Source organism: Pelmatolapia mariae, linkage group LG6 (genome assembly GCF_036321145.2).
Source record: "Pelmatolapia mariae isolate MD_Pm_ZW linkage group LG6, Pm_UMD_F_2, whole genome shotgun sequence".
In the NCBI taxonomy this organism is placed as follows: domain Eukaryota; kingdom Metazoa; phylum Chordata; class Actinopteri; order Cichliformes; family Cichlidae; genus Pelmatolapia; species Pelmatolapia mariae.
In genome coordinates, this window is record NC_086232.1 from 30,450,688 (window position 1) to 30,473,206 (window position 22,519).

The 22,519-nt window shown below is 39.2% G+C and overlaps 2 protein-coding genes across 3 annotated transcripts in view; one reads left to right on the forward strand and one right to left on the reverse strand.

The window, feature by feature from the left end:
• The first annotated feature begins 1,164 nt into the window (after positions 1-1,164).
• LOC134628652 (centrosomal protein of 95 kDa-like) lies at positions 1,165-14,722 on the forward strand. Its single transcript, XM_063475391.1, has 21 exons — positions 1,165-1,337; positions 2,071-2,199; positions 2,930-3,037; positions 3,254-3,364; positions 3,812-3,932; positions 4,592-4,710; positions 4,931-5,136; positions 5,946-6,006; positions 6,124-6,191; positions 6,363-6,580; positions 6,727-6,853; positions 6,966-7,083; positions 7,270-7,475; positions 7,777-7,872; positions 8,394-8,544; positions 11,422-11,591; positions 11,688-11,762; positions 12,040-12,192; positions 12,781-12,927; positions 13,013-13,084; positions 13,776-14,722. The coding sequence occupies exons 1-21, from the start codon at positions 1,313-1,315 to the stop codon at positions 13,950-13,952; spliced, it is 2,658 nt and encodes an 885-aa protein (XP_063331461.1). The 5' UTR covers positions 1,165-1,312; the 3' UTR covers positions 13,953-14,722.
• Positions 14,723-19,365: 4,643 nt separating this feature from the next.
• The window catches only part of LOC134629321 (E3 ubiquitin-protein ligase SMURF2-like), a 66,636-nt gene continuing 63,482 nt past the window's right edge, over positions 19,366-22,519 (reverse strand). For both annotated transcript variants that reach the window (XM_063476559.1, XM_063476558.1), the window contains exon 20: positions 19,366-22,419. In XM_063476559.1, coding sequence (XP_063332629.1) covers positions 22,320-22,419 — 100 coding nt within the window. In that variant the 3' untranslated portion in view covers positions 19,366-22,319. The remainder of the gene's footprint in view (positions 22,420-22,519) is intronic.

Below are 22,519 nucleotides of genomic sequence, written 5' to 3' on the forward strand. Positions count from 1 at the left end.
AGCGCTCTCATCGCATGCAATGGAGTAAAAATCAAGAGCACAGCTTTATCAAACAGCTGCAGTTTAATGTTGGCTGACGAGTCTTCAATGCATCGCACAACTGGATTTCTGGACATGCTGACGTTGTTGAAGTCCTGCACTTTTTCGGGGCACGTTATTTCGGTGACTTTAACGAGGCCGTGTTTTATGAGGTCTCCATCCCGACCTCATATTGGAGCCTTTTCCTGGACAATTTGAGCACGAAAAAAATACTGTTGCTGACCTCGCAGGAGAGCTACCATTTGCTTTAATTTCTGCTCTCGCTCAGCACCAGTGTAGGATGCATAGGCCTGATGTTTGGTTTGATAATGATGTCGTACATTATACTCTTTCATAACTGCCACAGTTTCAGTGCAGATCAAACAGATACACGTCCCCATGAATTCTTTGAAGAAATATTCACTCTCCCACCTTGTCTGAAATTTTCTGCACTCACTTTCTACCTTTCGCTTCTTCGGTTCTGCCATGTTTAGTAACTTGGGGGTAAATTTCTTCTGTGATTGTACTTTTTGGTGGAGCAACTGCCTTGATCAACAGCAGCTCCCCCTGGTGTTAAAACTAAGAAGTGCAATACACTCAAGCAAAAGTTGAAGTGCGGGCCATATTCTATTCAATTTATAAAATTACTTGCGGGCCAATTAAAACTGGACTTTGGACATGCCTGCTCTAAGTGCATTCACGTGTTGAATAAAAAAGATTACATGTTGATGTTTTGTCAGTACCCTTATTTCATTGTGTTACATTTCACCCCAGGATATGTTACAACTAACCCAGACTATGGGGTTAATTGTAACATTTCACTCTTTGTGTTTGAGACCATACCATGCAATGGGTAATTGTGCTGCAGAGAAAATAGCTGCACTATTTAATAGCAGAGACATGTAAATACTTTGCATTAAATTTTGAATCCACTACCTTAAAAGAGCTCCAATTTACAGACAGAAATGTCAAAAATGTTACAACTATCCCCGGTCTCCCCTACTCACTTGTAATCCTACCCCTCGTGGTACTGTTGTTGTCATTCTCTATGGAGATTGGAGTATTGGTACCAGTAGGGGGCGGTACGTACCAATCGAAAGGCACTTCCGGAAACAAAGAACGAGCTAATGTCCAATCAGAAGAGTTTTCACTTTCAAACGATGGTTCCTTCTCCCAGTTACCGAAAACCACAACAAAACGGATCGTAGCGCTCGGTCCAGGCCTTTACAGGACTCTCTTTTACAGCTAGTAGTTTTTTTGTGAGCTCCAGCTGCCTGCTGCAGACAGCTGTTTCATGGGAACCCAGGAGGGAGAGAGAGGTAAGGCAGAAGACCCTCCAACTCCGAGGAAAGCTAATGACACGTAACGCTGACTTAGAGCTAACGTTAGCACACGGTTAAAGTTAAGACTTCTCACTTGTCAGTAAGCCTGGCTGGTATAAGCGATTTATCCGTATATTATTGAGAGAACCAGAGATGAAAACGTGGGCTCTGCTTTTGTTGTTTTTATTAAAATGTTCACGTTCGTGTTAGCAAACATTAGCAGTCTTAGCTAGCTACTTTTGAGTTGACTTAGCCGGTGAAGTTGAGCAAAAAACACAAAATATAACGAAACAGATATCAGACAAATTTAGACAGTTTTTTTTTTATTTCAGGACAAGACACGACTACTGGTGTTATTTATTTAAAACTTAATTTGTTCCCATCAAATCAACCGTTTTAGCCGGCGGCTAGTGTAGATAGTAGGGTGAAGACTACCCCCGCCCCGCTCTCAGACTTAAGTTTGCCGGGGCGGTCATGATTGAGGTAAACTTAAAAGGCGTTGTGATAGAAGAACCACTTAATGTCATTAAAATGAGTTATACAGAAGTTAATTAAACTCTTCATGCTCGATAACCTTGATGGGGTTTTTTTAATTAAAGCGAGTTTTCCACTCGAAGTGATGAAAGGTTCTGCTTTTGTAAATTCTTTTATACTCCATGATTACGTCAGAGAAATAAGTTCTCGAGTTGCTGTTATATGAATGAACGTGACTTCTCTTTTTTGTCTACAGATTGGGTTGATGTGGCAAATGATCTTCTCAGCAAGTGTCACGTAAACCTGAGGCTGAAGAAACTTACGGACTGTAATGCAGATGTTTTCATTGCCCTGTATGAGAACATCCTGGGGGAGAAAGTTCCTGGTAAGAGGAAGTTACAGATCTGGCAGATGTCCCCTTGTACATTTTTTTTAAGCAAAAGTAAAAATGTCTCTGTTCATACCTTTGTAACTCAGTATCTTGAGATTTTGACATGTCTAATGTCTATAGATGGCGGAGCATGGGGGGCATTGCTGTTGCAGGTAATCATGTAATCAAGTAGGGGGGCTACAGTCTTAAGATTGAAATTCCAGTTCCAGAGTTAACAGTACTGTGAGTTTTGACTATGGCAATAATCAAATTTACAATTTTTTAAACAATACTGACATTACAATCATTTAACAAAAGTACTCACAGTATTTGAGAAAAATCTGGATTATTAAAAATTTAAAAACAAAACAATTCAAACAAATTAAAAAAAACTGGACTGCACTTGCCACAGGGAGTTAACTGAACTTTCATGGAAGGACAAAAGTATAAGAAAATTTTTGCTAAAAGGAAAATGAGTGAATTATTGCAAAACATATAATCCAGAACAATAACTGTTTAACTTTCATTATATGTGGAAGCCAAAGTTGTAATTCAAATTAAAATAAAATTATTGCACAGTCCAACTATGACTTTAGTTGGGAGATTAGTTTTGTAAGATTGCTTTCCAAGTCCCTGTTTTCTTTATTGTTAAGTTAAAGGGGAAAGTTGAGCATGTATGCAGATTTCTGTGGTCTTCATTCAACATTTGGTTAATCAGACGTTTGTTTGTTTTTTATATGTTTAGATTATATTGCAGTGCCATGTAGTCAAGAGGAAGATGTCCACAATGTCCAGTGTGTGATTGATTCTCTGTCCTTGGATTACCTTCAAATCAGCCTCTCACATATTACAGGTAAGAGAAAAAATAATTTGTAAAAACAAGGAGTTAATAATATAGGTCTAAAATTTCGAATGTGCATGTCAGAGAAGAGCAAATATGATTCACTGTTTCACATCTGCGTAACATTAACTTAAATGAACTTGAGATCATCATGAAATTAATTCAATTTGTACTGCATGGCAGATGTTGCAGAAACGAGACATTTATTGAGTACGAGTTTGTTTTCAGGAGAAAATGTTGTCAGAGGGGATAAAGAGTCTGTTAAGAACCTCTTGGAAATCTTTGATGGTCTCTTGGAATATCTGAACGAGGAGATAAATGACGGCTCGCAGAACAGTGGTAGGAAAATGAAATGGTTGCTTTTCCCTCATCTTTCATTCATTTACTTTTGCTTTGAAAGGCAATTAAAACTATATGATTTCAAATGTCTATAGTGTCACAGCTTAGTGTTTTTAAAGGACTTTTGTAATGTTTTTATACATTATAAAATGTTTTTTGTTAGGAGGCATAAAAGCTGCACTCCTGCCTCTCTTTGTTTGAGTAGAGTAGTTAAGTAGTAAAATTACAATCTGTCTTTTTTTAGTGTTTGTCAGACATTTATAACTGTGACTCTTTGAGGTTAACACTTTGACATTTGGCGAGGGGGGTTGCTGACTCTGTTGGGTATGAGTTTGTTTCTCTTTAAATTTCCATGAAACATGTTGTTATCACTACTTTTGCGTTCTCTTTTAAATTAGTGCCTTTTCTGTTTCTACCTCTGTCGTTTGCAAAATTCATGTTTTTCAGAGGAGCAAAATGGCAGTCTCAGTGAGGATGCACACGGTGACATCAATGATCCGCCTGGATGTGATGCTACAGAGCAGAAGGAGACAAAGCTGGAGGTGGCGTCCTTGTCATCGAGTGCAGAGTAAGCACAGACATGTTTTATAGACTTTACACAAGTCTCAGTACAATGTAAAAGAATATTACTGTTTGTTTTCTTCCCATGAACCAAAACACCACTGACAGACAGGTCTGATATTGATGACTCAGACCGCCATCATTCAGCTTTAGTGCACATCCTGCTCTACGCCCTGTTGACACAGCAGCCTTTTAACAGCAGTGTAAATAATAAAATGTTAATGGATGTCATAATAGATGAAAGACATCAAAACATGTTTGAGTTTTTCTTTTATGGTGCTGCTTGGACCACTGCTTTATTAATTCTCTTCAGAACTGTTAATATTCATGTTTTTTTAATAATAAGAAGAAGAAGAAACAAACAAAAGTGCTGATACAGCACGTATCTGAGTCATTCTAACCAACTGTTAAAATTACTGGTAATCTTTTCTAAGCCTTGTATCTTAAAAATATAATTAACTGACATTTTAATGTCTAAGTTCAATTATTTCTAGACTTGTTGTGCTGCAGTTGAATTTAGTAGAAATTTGTTCTTATGGGTTGCCCACTCTAATTATCTGAGAAAGAGAGATACGCATGTGCTGTGAAGATTACAGAGGCAGTTTGTTAAAGTAAAAAACTTGACGGCAATTAATCTGATACAGTTTGAATGTTCTCATTATTCAGATCTGCCGTCCAGTCCAGTAAACAATCCATCCACTCCTGGAATGGCGAGGAGGTGGGATCAGCCAGCGAGCTCATTGGGCTGGGCGTGTCTGCGCGCACATTCATAGATAAAAAAGAAGGTAAGGCTTGCTTTGCCTCAATGACATTGACTGTTTTGGGGATAATACTTTATTTCTTTGTGTATATAACAAAAAAATAATTTTCCACAGTTTTTTTCAAATTTTTTGTGTTTGATATTTTGGAAATGTATAAGAAGACATGGGCAGTTTGATGCTTTATTAAAAGTCCAGGTGAGCTACCTTTTAATCCAAGGACTGGCTGTCCCTCCTCCAACCTCAGATGCAGCAACCACCTCTGGTCCTATGGACAATGATGAAGCTCCACAGACTGAACCGATATACTCAGCCATTGCACTGCAGCCACCAAACCAGTCCAACACTCCCCACACTCCCACTGTAGGCCCTCACTTACCCGATCAACTCCCCACAGCTGCTGGTGTCAAAGAACAGGACACAGAGGAGGAAGTCAGCCTCATCACTACAGAGGTATCCTTTAAATATAGTGTGATAAGGTTGAAGTGTTTTATGTGTTCTGTCTGCTGTGAACTGCAGTTTAAAACAACATGCAAAGTTTTACAACTGGTGTGTTATGTTAATATTTTACACTTTTCCTATCATACACACACTTCCCACTTTGGTGACTCCAATTCAAATACAGGAAGGATGAGCTTATGCTGACTTGGCTTTTCTGACAACATAAGTTACTCCAGTAATGCACTTCATTTTGACGTTCACATTTTCTGAACGTCTTCAACATTCACTTGCTGAACTTTCATATATATTTGTGCTTTCAGTATCTGTTGTAACAGAAAACAAGTTTATGGGGTACATTCAAAGGTCTGCAAGCAGAACTTGGTTATAAGATAATATCTGCTAAAAGATTTGCATTTTTCCAGCATGTTTCAAGTCTGTTTACATCTGTTCATCACTTAATGAGGAAGTCTCTGGAATCAGGAAGTGCCATGTTTATGCTGTGATCTGCAAAACTATCTATGCTAACAGGTCCTGATACAAGTCTGACCTTCTACAGCACAAAGTGCGCAGAAACAAGCACCAAGTTAATTTTCCCTTCTCTTTCTGCTGAGTAGTTTTTTGTACTTTGATTATCAGCCCTTATATTATGTTCTAAAAAGTCTTCTTAGGTTTCTGATTATTTTATAGATTTGAGTTTTGAGTGCTGCAGATTATGTTTAGTGCTAAATCTAAATCTTTGTAATGAATGTTAATAACTTCTGCTCAGTTTTGCCTAAAACTCTTTACGCTTTCTCCTTATTTTTTCACTCCTCTTTTCACAGACCTCAAAACTAGTGGCTGAAACTAATGGACTACATTCTCCTACCCACTGCCTGTCCCCTGGTGAGTCAAAGCACACCACAGTCGATAAGGACACAATTTCAAGTTAATTGTGATGAAAGTGATGAAAACATGATTGGAGATTAAGTGAAGCATCACATAGTTTTGTTTAATTTTCAGCTGTAAGTGAGAAATCTTCAACCAGCCAGCAGAGAGTTGAGACAGAAGTGGAGGGGGAGACCCTGGAGGTGAGAGCGCAAGCAGTAAGGCTTCACTTGTACCAATTTTACAGTTTTAATATACCAGCTAATGGTAAATTGTAAACTTGTGTGCTAGATGTGGTGGTTAATTAGCATATACAGTAATACTCAGATACACCGTTTAAGTCAAATTGACGCTTTTCTTCTTTCTTTTCTTAGCCGACTAACGGAGGTCCCAGGAGGGTTTTATTCCGAACACAACCAGATGTGCTCTTCCTCACCCTGCAAGATGGGACGACACCTGCCACCCCTTCTCCACCAGACACTGAAGAGGAAGATGAGGAGAATTTGAGTTGCACACGAAGATTAAAAGACAGAAGGATACATTGCAGAGAAAGAACTGCTCTCAAGGAAGACTTTGTAACTCACCCTGAGAGGTAAACAGAATAGAAGAAAGCTATGGGGAAAAAAACAGAATCTATGGCAGATTCAGATTGTTATGTGGAGGCAGTGTAGTGAATGTTATGTTTTTGATTTCCTAACTATCTTCTTTATGCTGTATATTATTGCCCTGGCCAAGCAGTAGCAGGACAGCACAAGAGGATTTTGAAGAGCCTCTGTCTTATAATCGAAAAAGGAACAAGCAGGCAGAACAAGAGTTGCATGAGATATCTGAAAACCTCTCCCATCGACTAGAAGAACTCGATCAGGTATGTTTGCATTTAGTTGATTGAAGTGATCAGTGAGTTCACAACTCAGTTGTGTCACTGTTCTCGAGTGAGTGCTGGTTACGATATTTTAAGTCTTTTGTAATTAATGTAGATGCTTAAACGAGTTCTGGGGGAAACTGGAGAGTCCACCGAGGTCAGAGAGGAGGACAAGCAGTCGCACCACAGCGACAGCATCATGGAGCGTCGCAGGACTTCCAGACAGGACACAGGTGTGCGCAAATTTTTGGCTTAAAGAATTCTGTTAGAGAGCACAAACTTTGTTGTTGTTCTTTTCAATTTTGACTGTAAATTACTAACAAATGCTTTTATTATTAATTTTTACAGAAATAGAAAATACTATCTTAATCATTCTGGATCTCATGCAAATTGGTGAAATATACATTTAACTGTTTCAGGAGCACCTGATTTTGAGTCTACCCACCGAGCACGCTCCTTATCCCCTTCCCCTCCACGAGTCCGTCGCTCCCTGAAGGGACAGCTGGAGGATGTGATGGCAGAGGCTCTTAGCTTGGATGATGGGAGACAGTCCAACCTCACAGCGTCTGATCGATCAAGGCGAGGAGAGCTACACCACAGACCATCTCACAGAAAACATGACAAGGTATTAACACAGTACTAATGCACTAAATATTACATGACAATATGCCACGTCAAAGATAATCAATTAGATGCTGAACTGACTTTTAAGTGTAGTTAAAGGACAATAATGATCAAGTTTAGTCATGAACGTTTTTGCAACTGAAAAAAGGGCCATATTTGGCAAATATACTGTGCAAATTTAAAGATGCCATACACAAATGTGAGCAATATTTTAAACAAAGAAAATATACAACCAGAAATGGTGAAGTTGCTTGATTACTTTCATATGCTTTGAAAATTAAATGATTATGTCTCTTTTTCAGTATCTGGAGAACGAAGCGTACGAGGAGGAGCTAAAAAGATATGAAGAAAAAGAACGTAAAGAGTTAGATAAGGCACGCATCAAAGCTCGGGAAGCTGTAAGTTATAAATCTACGGTTTTCTGTTAAAGATTATTTAATTATTAAAAAAGTAAAGTAAGAGTAAAACCTACCCTGGGTCCAAATAAAAAAATTTTAAAAAGATGGTATATTCTAAAAATAGGTACACCTTTGAGATAACATAAGTAGAAAAAAAATCTCTAATGTATGTGGAGGGAAAAGCATATTGGTTCACAGAGAATACAAAGTTGAATCTATTTAAACAAAAATCAGTGAACTATGGTACAGTAAATGTTTTGGGATGCATTCAAAGAAAATTTCCAAATAACTAAATGGAAAAAAAAATATTCAAGATTAAACTAGAAAAATAGAAACTGCCCTTCATTTTAGGCGTATTTTACTTAAGACTTTTCTAAACATAAACAACAAGATTTCACTTTTAAAGCAATATGTCAAAATGTTAAAGAAGCAGTTATATTAATCTCTGTGAATCCTTCTGTTTAGTTGTGAGCGTAGAGTCGTTTGTTCTAGTTTACTAAACTGGGACTGTGTGTGTGCAGGAGCGAGAATACAGAGAGGCCATACTAAAGGATGTTTCACCAGACCCCAGACCCTCACCGGCTAAACTGAAAGCTCAGCAGAAACCACAGCGTATTGCACAAACCACACCAGGACAGAGACGACTGGAGGCTCCCAGGAAGGCTCCATCAAGTAAGTTTAGACTTTATTTTATTTACCACATTGACCAACTTTAGGGATAAATAACGTACATCTTATCTTTTAAGGCAGAGCCTGTGTATATTAAACATGTCTCGTAGTCAGTGTTGCTTGGACTGATGTGTATATGGTACACTGCGGCATTATAACGTTACATTTTTCTCTAAACACTGAAATTGAAGTTGGTGTTAAAAATGAGTTTCCTCCACACAGTGACATATTGACATACTTTACTGTTTTTATTATTACCAAAGTAAATGTTAGTCGTGGATGAAACAACTCTGCAGCAGAATTACAGTTAAACAATGATCCACATCCCTCATGTATGTTATCACTGTGCCTTGGGTGAGGCTGAGAGTTTGGAAACTGTTCTGTTTGGCTGTGATCACTCAGCTTTAGCATTAACCAGTCTTTGGGTTTAATGAATGTTTGCATTTCTGGCTTTGGGCTGGCTGGCCCTCTGATAATCACAGAAATAGCACTTCTGGTAGATTCAGAGGTAAGGACACCGAGTGTGTTTGCTGCTGCAGCACTTTCTGTTGGACATTGGGCGAGTCTTCATCAGCTGAATGGACTCCTCATCTACTGTGGAGCTTTTCTGAAATGCATCAGAAAAAAGAGCTGAGAAACAAAAAGTCAAAGGAGTTAGCAAAGAAAAGCGTCTGGACTTCTTAAGGTTGCTTGAAGACGTTTCACCTCTCATCCGAGAAGCTTCTTCAGTTCTAAGGTCAAATGGCCGAGAGTCCCAGATTTAAACCCAGTGGGAGTATCCCCCCAAAGAGGGACAAAGGACCCCCTGGTGATCCTCTAATCACATGAGCCAAGGTGTGAAAGCGGGTGTGGGACCTAATCAGCCAGGGTTTCGGGTGTGCTCATTGTGAAACCTGGCCCCACCTTGTCGTGTGAATTCCTGAGGTCAGATGGCCCAGGATGTGAGTGGGCATTAAGGCGTCTGGGGAGGGAACTCAAAACTGGATTATAGATGGCAGACAGTTGGTGTCGTAAACCACCGCCTCTGTTCAAAGATGGTCGCTCACAGTGGACATAGATGGCCTCTTTCACTCCTCTTTCAAACCATCTGTCCTCTCTGTCCAAAATGTGAACATTGGCATCCTCGAAAGAGTGACCTTTGTCCTTAAGATGCAGATGGACTGCTGAGTCTTGTCCTGTGGAGGTGGCTCTTCACAGACATACTGAGAAACAAAAAGACTGACTGTATGAAGCATGACTACAGATGGTGAAATACAGGAGAAGGTGGAGTGGAGGATGGACTTCAGAGTACTTGAGTATAGTTGAATGATGTACAGCAAAGCTTAGAAAGAGTTTTCTACTTAAATCTTTATGTGGCATGTTGCTGAATGTGATCACTGCTTACTTAATTCTCTGGCAGATTTACTTGAGGGTCTTTAAACTAATGTCAGGATGCTAATGTACAATGGCTTTATAACTTCATAGCCTCTAAATAGTTGAAGATATGGAACGTTTGGCAAATCGATTTTAGATTAAGAAGAAACAGATTAAAAAAAATGTGGAAGGAAAAATGAAAGCGTTTTGGTGATAGGTCTAAATTCAGAAGATTTGGACATGCTGAAGCAATGATGTGTGTTTGTTGTTTCCGTTTGTCAGTGGATTGCTACTTGATGCTAAGATTGAAGATGAAGAGACTAGCCTGAAACACTTGTGGACATTCACCAATAAATTGACACAGATATTATAATACCTCTGTATCTTCCACACTGCAAATATCACGTTACGCATGACTATTACTGGCTGTGTAAATCATTCATAGCGATGCACAGAAAATCCAAATTAGATGGAAGTAGATCATTCACCAACTCCCGTGTGCATCTGAAATGACCTGACAGTTGGTCCATTACTTCCTTGTCGCCATGGCAACAGTACCAACCAAAAACACATACTATTGTTAAACTCAAACATTGCAACTTTTCTTTCTGTATTTGCCTTTGTTGTGTGGAAGTGAACCTCTGTTAGTGTCTGTCTTTCTTTAACACTCCCCCCTGTACTTCGCTAGAAAAAGTAATGAGGTCAAGGAAAATAATGCTTTGGAAAATATCCTATATCCTGTGATCCTCGGATAATGTATGCACACAGATTCCAATTAGCTGATAAATAACATTTACATCATTTGCACCACTTCTAAACAGAGAGTTAGTTTAATTTTGTGTGAGAGTTGTCTTGCAGTGTTGTATTCTTAGTTTAACCTTTAAAACTGTGGTTTTGAGTTTTTGTTTAATCTAGTTTCCTTGCTGGGTTCCTTGGGGATGGTTCAACTAGTATCTCTTTTTGAGCCACAGGTTTCTATCTGAGATTCAAAAAAGAGAGAATCATCAGCTGCATTTCCTGTAATTTGTGGTAGTTTTTCCAGACATAAATGTTGAGTATCTTGTGACTTTGTGGTGGCTGCAGTTTCCACCCCTTGGGTGTGGAGGCAGATGATGTTGACATGTAAACCTGATGATGTCCTTCTCAAACCTTCAGTCCTTCTGGAGAGCTACTCACTATGTCTAACTTTAGAAACATGTCTCTGTTGACAGTACTGAAGACTGAAGAAAAGATGAAAAGTGTCCGGATACAGGACAAGTAATGATATTCTTGTAAAGCTCCACATAAAAAGGCACACACACCTGGTCCCCTGCTTTGATGTTGAGCTGATGTTTGAGTTGTAAACAGAAAAAGACTTAATCCAATTAGACACTCACGTTTCTGGTTAATCTGCTCTGGAATGGGTATAACTTTTATTCTTATTGTTGTAAATGCCATCCATGGAGGATTGCATTGAAGTACGCATTTTGTTGGTTTGTCACAAAAATTAAATAAATGTTCTTCTCTGTGCTCCCTGTGTCTCTACAGTGAGAATAATGGAGAATGAGCTTCTCCCAGTGCTCCGGGACGAGTTGCCTCACCTTCACATCTCACCTCACGCCCTGGGTCGAATGTGGGAGCAGCAAATGCAGCAGGTGGACAGACTCCACGTAATGTCGTCCAATCACAGTCAGCATCGCAGCAAACTCTCCAGAGAGGTAGGACAGTGGCCATTACATGTCTGGTGCATTTTTGACCTGTACTAGATCATCTGATGAATGGCCTCATTAATAAATATGTAATTAAACTTCCAGTTGGAGGAAGCTCAGAGGAAACACAATCTGCTGGCTGAGCTCGTTCGTAAAGGACAGGACCACAGCAGGCGCCTGGTGAGCTTTAACATATCAGACAGTTACACTACAGTCCACTGCTGTCTCTTTTCCAAAACTAGACCTGGTCCCACACATTTCGACCAAACATCGTCTGGTGCAGGTGCCAAAAACCTGGCAACACTGAGTAAAAATCATTTCTCAAACCTTTCAACATAAAAGGCACCAAAGTCAAACTGGCTCTGCAGCAGCGACTTGTTGCTGGAAAAGTGCAGGACACAGGCTCTACCTGCCTGTGCTGGACAGCATTTCTCTAACTGACCTTTCAATCATTTAGAGAGACTTCAAAGAGCGAATCCAGCAGCAGAAGTTGACCCAGAACAGGCTGAGGGAGCAGAGGCAGCAGATGGCTCGAGCCAAGAAGTACCACAACGACTATCATGTTCAGCACCGAGCCCGCCTCATGAGGGCTCGCACCAAGGAGGAGAGGGTGGGTACTGAAGGGACAGTTTAGGACTAAAGACACAAGTAATTATTTACTCATAATCATGATGTTCCTCTTTGTTTTAAAAATGTGCATGCTGGCGCCTGATGTGATATTAACAAACTCACCGTGTGACAGCATAAAGACATTTTATTGCTGTAAAAGTAGAAATGTATCCAGTGATCTCAGTTAAGAAGCTAAAACAGTAAATGCTGGATGTATTCGGCTTCTACTTTCTACAGTGGACTTAATATCGTACCTACCATTGTACCCTCATCCATGTCCTCTGAGTCCAGACTGTTTCTGACTCTAAGCAATAACGTTTGAAACGTGCCCTGAAAAATTCTGAACATCAGATACTGGTGTGGGTGTTTGAAAGGAGCAGTACAGGAAATTTGAGCCACCAGCTTATTTTCCCATTTTCAGCAGCTCCCTGTAAACAGATGAATATGAAAATTAAAAAAGTTTTACATTTTACAACAGATATTTATAGTTATTGGGCTGCTGTAGATTATTTATTATTTATCAAGTAGACTTCAGTAAAGGTTGGACTAATTTGAGTGACGACTGAAGTGTGTCTGTGTGTGTTTGCAGATGTTTCGGCAGCTATTCGATGAGGGTTTGGAGATACAGAAGAATCGGCTGAGAGAGCAGAGAGCTTACGCCAGGGAGCAGCGACTGGAACAGCAGAGACGACACGAGGATCAGATCAAGTCCATGGAGAACTATTATAAAGATCAGGTAAGATGCAGCTTTCTGCCATTTCAAAATAAATGCGACGACACACCCATTCCATGTAAAGTCTGACGTGCTGTCTCTCTTTCAGTTTTCACTGTTAGCTGAAAAACTTGCACAAGAGCGGCAGGACATCCAGGTTCGGAAAAAAGCACAAGAAAAGGTAAATTATATACTTGTTACTGCTGCTTATTGTTAATTTAAATATTTGTTAGAAAGTAGGAAAATTAAATGTACAAACTGCACCTGATCCCATCAAAACAGATTAAAGAAATCAATGTAATTTGCTATGTGGTCTAGCAGAGGGCACCCTTTAAACTCACCTGCATGCTCTGCAGGTAGAGGATGCAGTACCGCAGCGATCATCCAGAAATCCAAACAAATAGTTGTCAAATCCAGGCAGCAGCATCAACTGTACATTTTTTTTTATTTTATTTTTTTTGTACACCCTGTTTCTCACAACCATAAAAAGCATTTATATAAAAGGAAATGCAGCGATTTGAAATTATTTTTGGTGGGAGGTTTTCAGGATGAAGACAGAACTGGGTCCCAGCTGTAGGACATCCAACAAGGAATTGTATAAACTTTGGAGAATTTTTATGTAATTTCATGTGAATCCACAGATTTTCCTGTGCATGGTATGCAGCATATCAAAACTAAATATGTTACACGGAATTTTCCCAGTCCACTCTTAGAGATCCTCATAAACCACAGTGCTTTGTTGTTGCACAGTCGTCATGGAAACCGCAAGACAAACAACATACACACAGTTTATATGCCAGAAAACAAATTATCAATCATTTAAATAATTTAATTAGATTTACATTTTATTTTCAATCTTTTTTCCCCCACAGGCACTGCTGAAGATGAAGCGAGAGCTGCGTTCCAGGATGGAGCGTGAAATCGGCGAACTGCAAAGAATCATAATCCAGAACGACGAGGACGACTACTTCCAGGAGCTGGAGATCCAGAGGCTGCGTAATCGGGTTCGGATGGCCTCCTTCCAGTACAACACTAGCTATCTGCACTGACCGAGGAAGACTCGGGTCTGACTGGTTTGAATCAAAAGACTTTCTGCCATTCACAGCCAACGGTACGAGAACCCGATGAACAGTACGATCTACTAAGGCGTCCTCCTTCAGAGCTTTGCACAGGAAAAGGATATTCTCTTTGTAAGAACTTGTTCATGTGCTGATTATTGATTACTGATGAACTGAACACACTCTGACTAAATGTAGCTATTGGCTAGTTTGGCTAGCTCTTCCTCTCTCACCTCAGCTGCTGATCTTAAAAGACACCTTGGACCCTTTCTGTGTGGGTTTTTGGTACTTGATAACTAAGAATGTTTTAACTCCTTCACTGTGCAGTCTTTGTGTTGTTAATGTAGCAAAAAACCTAGCGATGTTCTTCCTCTTGCCAAATAAGGACCACAGATGCAAAGTTAAGTATGAACGTCACAGACTGACGACTCTTAACATTTTTCCTTTTATGTGCAACATCTTCCTTAATATTTTAACCATGCCAGTGGATTATTTATTTTTTAACTTTAATGTTTGGATTTTAATTAACCTGGTTTGCTTTCTCATCACTGGGGTAATGATAATCAGTCTTTAATGATCCCTTCTTTTCCCCAGCTCCATTGTGATTGTTTGTTTTTTTTAACCTCAGCTGAACTTGAAAGCTTTGGACTGATGCACAAAGGTTTCCTCCATTAAAAACACCGTCTACTGACACTGTATCGTTTCTATGAGCACACACACAACGACTGTCAGCACCTGTTAAATGTGTGAGCGTGACTTGAATGATACATAGATGCCTAATACAGTCAACTGAATGATCATAAACATACTGTGAAGAATGAAAGTTGCTGTTTTAAATCTGAGGTAAGATTTTTTTTTTTTTTTTTTTTGTTAAAGTTAAGAGGAGACTGTGGTTCGGGACATAGACTAGGTCATATAGTAATTTGAAAGTCAGCAGTTCAAGTCATCCGTGGGCAACCTCTAGACTCCAGTCCCCATGTTAAGATGGACGGCATTACAACATTAACCTCTTGAAAGCCTACCAGGAGTAATCCTCGAAGATCTTTTCTAAACTGAATGGTTTCTGTCGTATTTCAGGCCTGTTTATGTAACAACATGACTGGATGTGCATCAGAAGTTAGTGGGGGTGATCTCTGCCTATGTAGCTATTCTTGGAAAACTATGGAAACTATTTTAGTGGTCATCAAACTATGACTTTATTGATACATGTTGAGGTTTCAAAACTCATTAAGGGTCAATGTGGTCTTTATGGGAAAGGTTAAGAGCATGTTTACAGTCTGATTATTATTATTATTTTTTTTTAATTGTTTGATCTCTGGGTAGTTTCCCCATTCATAACAACTCTGAGTGGGGTAGTATGTTTTTAAATAACTCATCCACCCGTGTAATTCGGTTAGGGGCGTTGGCACATTAACTGTCAGGTGTACTAGGCTCCATCGACGTTTGTGAGATTGATCAGCAAAAGCATTTAAAATCTCTGAGTGCTCTGTGGGAGTGGGCAAGTGCCATTAAACTACCAGTCCATTTACCATGGCATGCAGAGGAAAACTGGGTAATTTTTAAACATCTTTGCCTAAATGGTGACAAGTTTAAGCTTTTTACATGTCATCTGTATCCAGTTACCTTATCTAGAGGCCTTTGGATATATTATCTCCTTCCTGTCTGCCCTTAGTTTGCATAATGATTTCCAGTCATTATGCAAACTAGTCTGGGTTAACTTGAAAAGGTTTAAAAAAAACCGCATTGCCACTGATGGGTAACCAGGCAGCAGTCAAACTAAAATAACCTTTGACAGTGAAACTTGCTAGTAATGCACAGTGCTTGTAGCCCTTGCCAGATTTGGCTTTTTAAACTGAAGAAGAGGGAAGTGGGTTATTTTATTTTATTTTTTTTACTTACTGAGTAGTCTGGGAACCAATCGGATCATTCAGACCACCGGATGTAGCAGAGGCTGAGAGTTTAATCAGTAAGCAAGGAAAAGAGATCAGAAGATGTTGAAAAACAAACGGCACAGTCCATCTTTCTTCAGCGGGATCTTCTGATCCGTTACAACCATTTGTTCAACTGTAATCAGTTTGTTTGTGGAAGCAAACCCGAACACTGTGAAAGTCCACAGGGGCCTAACAAGGAATACAATCAAGTGAGTTTTATACATGAACCAGCTTAACATCAGCCGATACTCCCCTCTGGTACTTGTTGGTGACACTTCTTTGCTCCGTCCATTTTCTGACTCTTTCCCATCACACTAGGAATAACCATCGTCTTTGTCATCGACATCATCCGACAGGTTGGCCCACTTACAGCGGCTCTCACAGAAGCATCAGTCCTGGTAAATGACCAGCTTCAGTCCTTTGACTTCTTTCCTTACTGTACACTGCTGCATTCCTGGCATGACTCGAACAGGTGCAGGATGCACTCTTCATCCACGATGATCTCTGACAGGCTGAAGGGAGCAAAAAAAAATGCAGCAGTTAATTATAAGAGGACTCTGATGTTTTTAAAGAGTATGAAAATGTGAGGTGATGCAGTGATGCGAAGAACGAACACAAGTTTTGCTGAAAATGAACAAAAGCCTGATTTTTGAGCTGAGGTATCACAGAGTTGTACCTTCCCATGTCCACCAGGTGGTGTCCATCTCCCACCCTTAATGAGGTGCTGAATTCTTTGTTTACATCTTCTTCATCTGTTCTAGATCTATTTTACATGTGTGAGCGCTTTTACTGAAATAATTGCATTTTTTTCAAGTTTTGTTAGCTTTGGTAAGTGAAACTCACCTCCATTTTCTTTATTTTTGCCTGCATCTTTTTTCCTCAGCTCCTGAGAATAGACAAGCAGCAGGTCAGCAGAGAGCTTAGGCAGCAGCTGGATTTATATCCAATACTTCATATTCAGCTGTATCACAAAATTCATTAAAACCGGATTCAAGTTCAGCAACAAAAATAAAATTCAAAGTACATGGTCCACAGCCGAAGTCTTGAAAAACAGTAACAATTTTTAAAGTAAAACATGTACGGACTAAAAAAATATCCAGTTATTTTAACATTTAAACACACATAGCTGCGGTTGACTGTGCTTGAAAAAAAAAACCCACTTTTTAAAAGGAGGTTTTATGTAGCAGCTGTGTTTCAACTAAAGTTAAACTTGCTTTGAAATGATCTTAATTAACTGACTGCCTTTTTAAATTCATTTGAAGTTCAGTTTGCGTGCTTTGTCTCAATATGTGAATGTTTATCTGCTAGTAATACTGGCACTACATTAATAACCTCAAATAATGTCAACATTCACACGCAGAACTTCTTACTAGGATTCAGCTGAAGAGCTTTTTTTTTCAAGCCTGGGCTGTTTAGGTTGACTTGCTGACATGGTCTGACTACAGTCATAACACAAAGCAGCGCATTTACATAAACACAAACAGCATGAAGACACACAAAAGGAAAGCACTAATGTCTGGTCTCTACATCATGGCTGCAAGCAGATTTGTGCTAATTTACTTTGCCACATTTATAATGCAAATACTGACATAAATGTAATTATTGAATTGAGTACAGTAACGCATCACATTACTGGGTTACTGATTACAGTAATGCGTTACTTTATTTAGTGGTTTATAACATGTTACGCCCAACAGTGCGTGAATGAAAGAAAAGATAATATTTTGTTGCTTTAAAGGCACGGTGTTCACAAATTCACTGTTAGACGTCAGTAGATCGCAACTGCAGTCATGCTAAGTTATGTTTTCCTATTAGCTCAACCTTTATTAAGTTTTTCTTTCTTTCTATCTTTCTTTCTTTTTTAACTCGTTGTGTAAAGATGCCAGCATGACCTGCCTGTCGAGGAAAAAGCAGGCGACTTCAGCATCATTTTTTTTTAATTCTTTGCTCTTCGCAACTCCTTCCATTGGAGAAAAGCTACTATCCCGATGTTTACATTGGTTTTATACCCACGCGGGTCTCATCGTCTCTTTCCTTCGACTTTTCGCTTCTTTGCTGAAGATGGCTCATTCTGAGATGAGCAAACACAGGTATGGTCCTTCATACTTTGACTGCAGGTGCAGACACAAATTAAAATTTGCCTCCACTACACGGGAAGCTTTCCTCTCCTGTGTGCTGCATTTGTGGGCGGTCTCTGTATTCAAGGTGGCTTCTACAGACCTGGTCTCGTGGTTTTTCAATGAATTAATTATATGTTTATGAGAACGCATCAATTTACTGGAAGACGCAGTTACACAGTAATATGTGTATTTATCAGTTCAATGATTTTCCGCCATTGAAGCAGGATTTCCACCAATCGGAGGGAAGTGCACGTGCATCTGCGTCTGCTTAACAGCCAACAGGAAATCAGTCCCTCTGAAATAGGCACCTGATTGGCTAAAACCTTTCCTAGCCCAGTATGCGGAAATGTTCGGTAGTGTTTGTTTTTTGGTTAAAGGCCCCCGAACCCAAACGGTTAATGCCAGCTGACGGTAAACTAAAGACTAAAAGCCTACCCCACCTGTAGAGAACTGTTATATAATACAACACCATTGGATGAGAGCATTGGTCGGACCAGTGGTAGAATTTAACTGTGCAACCCCTCGTTTCTTTTATTTACATAATTTCCTCAGGGATAAAGAAAGTATTCTGATTCTTTTTTTTTTTTTTTTTTTTTGGAAAGCAGAAAATATTTGCAGCAAAAATAGTTTGTGCAATTATGAGCTCGAAAGTCAATATTTGGTACGATCGCCTTTATTCTTCAACACAGCCTTCAGGAAGTAATCTTTAGTAATAATTCTCCGGGATTCTTAAAGGACATTCAAAGCTCTTATGTGTTTTTGCCTTTTGTTCCACTCTTTCGAGATGATCCCACTCTGCTCTGATGAGGCTTTAGTGAACTGAAGGGTTTAGATCAGCTGAAGGGTCAGACGCATCTCTGTGATCCTGCGTCAGATATTTGCTATGTCTTAAATAAATGAATTTAGAATGCTGTTCATCTGGTGTAGGTAGCTTTTAGGCCCAGCACTTCTTTTGTCCTCCATTTGTCAAATTTATCTAAAAAATAAATAAATTAGAATAAAATTAACTCTTTGGGAATCGTATTTTATGCCTGACTGTGCTCTTTGCCTTTTTGTTGCTTCGTTTAAAATTTAAAAGACAATATGAAGAAACGACAGCCCAATGTTCTCTGAGATCATTTTCAACACTGCATCAAATATGTAGATTTTCTGAAGGCCCTACCTGTGTCACCCCCCTGTGAAACCCCCCCGTACGTATTCACTTAAGTCCTACTTAATAAGCAGATTATTACATGACCAGAAAAACCATCACTCAAAAAAAAAAAAAAAAAATATATATATATATATAAAAAAATAAAAACAAATAAAAATTACAGTTACAACAATAGATAAAAACCACAGTAACAGCCATAATTCTATAAAACATAATGCTGTTAGGTCCAAACAGCACAGTTTTATTGCTCAGCTTTCTGCAAGGGTACAAGAAGTTTATAACTTTGCTTCTTTATTGTCTTTATGTACAGGTGTCAGTTACAAACTCACAGAGCAGCTGATGTTAAAAACTATGCAGACATATACTGTAATAATAAATACAAAAACAGGATTCAAAAGGAAACATGGTGCATTAAAAAAAAAAAAGTTTTGTTTTTTTTTTGTACTGAATTCCACCAAAAGTCATTAACTCGCTCACACACACACAGGAATTAAAGGGGAGTGGAGTCTGCCGAACACTAACTTGTTGTGGTTTTTAACCAGCTGATCTTTTAAGTGCACAATATCAACCAGAACCAGATTTAAGTTTGCACTTTTTATATCGCAGATGTTGCACCAGAAGGTTAACAATCATCTGTAAAACTGTTCAGACTGATTAATTTGGCTGCTTAACAGGGCATTTTCCCCTCGTCTGGAAGCACTCAGCCCCGACAGCTTTTGTACGGAAGACCAAACCGTGCGGAAAAAGTAAAGACGGCAACAAAGACCAGACGCGGACTTTGTGCACTGAACAAACATACTTGTGAGTCTATATATGTCATCTACATAAAGAAAAATATTTAGTCCAATAACTATTTGGTAAATAGAAGGAAGTGTTGGATTATAACTTGGAGTCCAAGTATGCATAATGTGTGCAAAAAACAAAAATACCCCATAAACTTGTAATGCATTTTTCCAGCTCTGAGTAAAATTATCAAAGATAAAAATCAATGAATATATCTGTAACTAGACAAAGACCACAATTTCAATGTACTCACTTTTATTTGTTTTGTCTCGTGATGAACAAAAATAAAAATAATTATTAAAAAAAAAAAAAAAAAGTTTACGATGTGAGGGGTGTCTGCTAATAAACCACCGATGGCTGCAAGTAAATGCAGATTACATATAACAACAACAATAAAATTTAAAAAAAAAAAAAAGAAAAAAAGAAAGAAAAAAGAACATTTATTAGATTCTTTCCAAGTCAAAAAGTTGCTAAGAGGAAAATTTATGCAAATAAATAGCCTTTAATCTCAAGCATCCGTTCATGCAGTGTGTGGTTTTTGTTTGCCTGTTTTCATTTTGGATGGATGGAGGCTTTGCTGATGGAGATGCTTCTCGCTGTCGCCTCTCTAGTATTTCAGTGACTTTTCATTTTGGTTAAACATTTTCACCATGTAGCACCCAGGAGCTCAGCAGCAGTCAAACTCCAGCATTTGCAGCTCTTAAGATCTCAGGACACCCAACAGCACAGAAACAAAAAACAGAAAAACAATGAATGTCGCCAAACAGATCGCTCCTGTACGTGTGAAATCACACCGCTGTCTGTGCTACCAGACCTCCAGAGCAGCAACTGTGGTCTCCTGTGAGAACGTATGTTTGTTAAGAAGTGACGGTGAAAGACCACAAGAAAACGTCACTTTAAACTGCTAGGTTTACACTAATAAAGGTTTAAAGAAAGGGCCCCCGTATACAGTTTTATCCCCTCCTCACATTTCTAGCCTAATGTAAAATTTAAAAAAAAAATACTTAAAAAATAAAGGACAACTTCACCTGAGAATGCAAAGAGGTCTGTGACAGACATCAACATGCTTGCATTTAAACTGAACAGAAAGAACAAGCAACAATATACAAAATAGCTATGTATTTGTACATATATACTTAAAAATTACAGGTGTATAAGATACTTTTTACTCTGAATATTTCAAATGTAGTTGTATAGCAAATGAAACGTGATATATTTCAATCTAATGTGAAGAAAGCACTCCTGCCATCACCGCTCAGTTTGTAAAGTGCTCTAAAGTGACGCGAGAACGAGAGAAAGAGAGAGAGAGAGAGAGAGAGGAATACTTCTGCCTGTTTAAACTGATGATGTGACCAAAAACGAGCAACTGCCCTGAACAGCTTTTCGCCGAGCCTCATCCCGTGGACAGATGTGCTCTTTTCACATATGCTTTGACATTGAGTGGGCTGAGGCAAGCTTGTCCGGACAGAAAAAAACAGAAGAAAGAAATAGGCATGCTCCTGGAGACAAACGTGTGAACGAGAGCAGGGAGAAAAAGAAAGGTAAACCGGAGATGAAGTGCAACTGCGACATGGCTACTTTTACTTGTACACATGCAGAAACACACAGACAAGCATGATTACACAACTGCAGCGATTTACGGAGAAAACATGATTGAGAATCCTTCACCGCCAGAGTTCGACCCTCAAAAATACCACGAAACACGAGGACCTACGCCCGAATCATCTGCGACAAGTTGCACTTCAAAATGACACGAAATGACCTAACAGGTACAAAATTACTGCTGGTGTGAAAAATCAAACTAATTACGGCCCACAGATGATCTTTTCCGACTCTATTACCTGCCTAAATGATGACCTTTAGCATTTTGAAATGAAACCCTATCGATATCGAAGCAGGACACCGAGGTAGGATGAAGTCGTGGCACTCCTACGAGATCAGGAGCACCAGCTCCACGAGGATCGGAAGGTGTTATATATGCTGAGGTTAAGATGGCTACTATGGTTAAAAAAAAAAAAAAAAAAAAAATGTATATGGCTACCTGCAGTATTAAAGATTCAGTAGCATGACATGCATCAGTCAGTAAAAACGGCAAAACAAAGAAACAAAAAGAATAATGGTTGCTAAATGTCTGGGGGGAATTTTCTAAGATGCTGACGATGACAGAGGGAGGACTCTATAGCAGCTGTTCAAACGCATCGATAAGGGAAGAGTGTGGACCGTGGTGGTGAGAGAAGAGGAAGACTGTAGGCTGGACACGCACATCAGGCTCCGAGCGAACCTGTTGGCGCGTCACAGTGTCGGAAATAGTCCGCTATAGTCCTGCACAGTTACACTCGTTCATACACAAAGACACTCTACAAGATGGCTCTCATTCCACTGCGAAGCCACACGTCTCCTCGATTGCCGTCAGTAGCTTGTCGTACAGTTTGTCATAGCTCTCATAGGGCGGAATGTCAATCCGGTTAAAGCTGGAGAAAGAGGAAAAACAAAAGAGGATTTTGACATGTGCTGTGAAAAAGGATCATTTTCTACTCCAAAAATATTTAAGTTTTTGTTCCTGTTAAATGT

What these genes read in the sequence shown, in the direction of transcription:
- LOC134628652 (XM_063475391.1), top strand. Translation starts at nt 1,313, where the DNA reads ATGGGAACCCAGGAGGGAGAGAGAG. An exon ending in CCTGGGGGAGAAAGTTCCTG is followed by an intron (nt 2,200 to 2,929) that starts GTAAGAGGAAGT and finishes TTATATGTTTAG; the next exon opens with ATTATATTGCAGTGCCATGT. An exon ending in TCAGCCTCATCACTACAGAG is followed by an intron (nt 5,137 to 5,945) that starts GTATCCTTTAAA and finishes CTCTTTTCACAG; the next exon opens with ACCTCAAAACTAGTGGCTGA.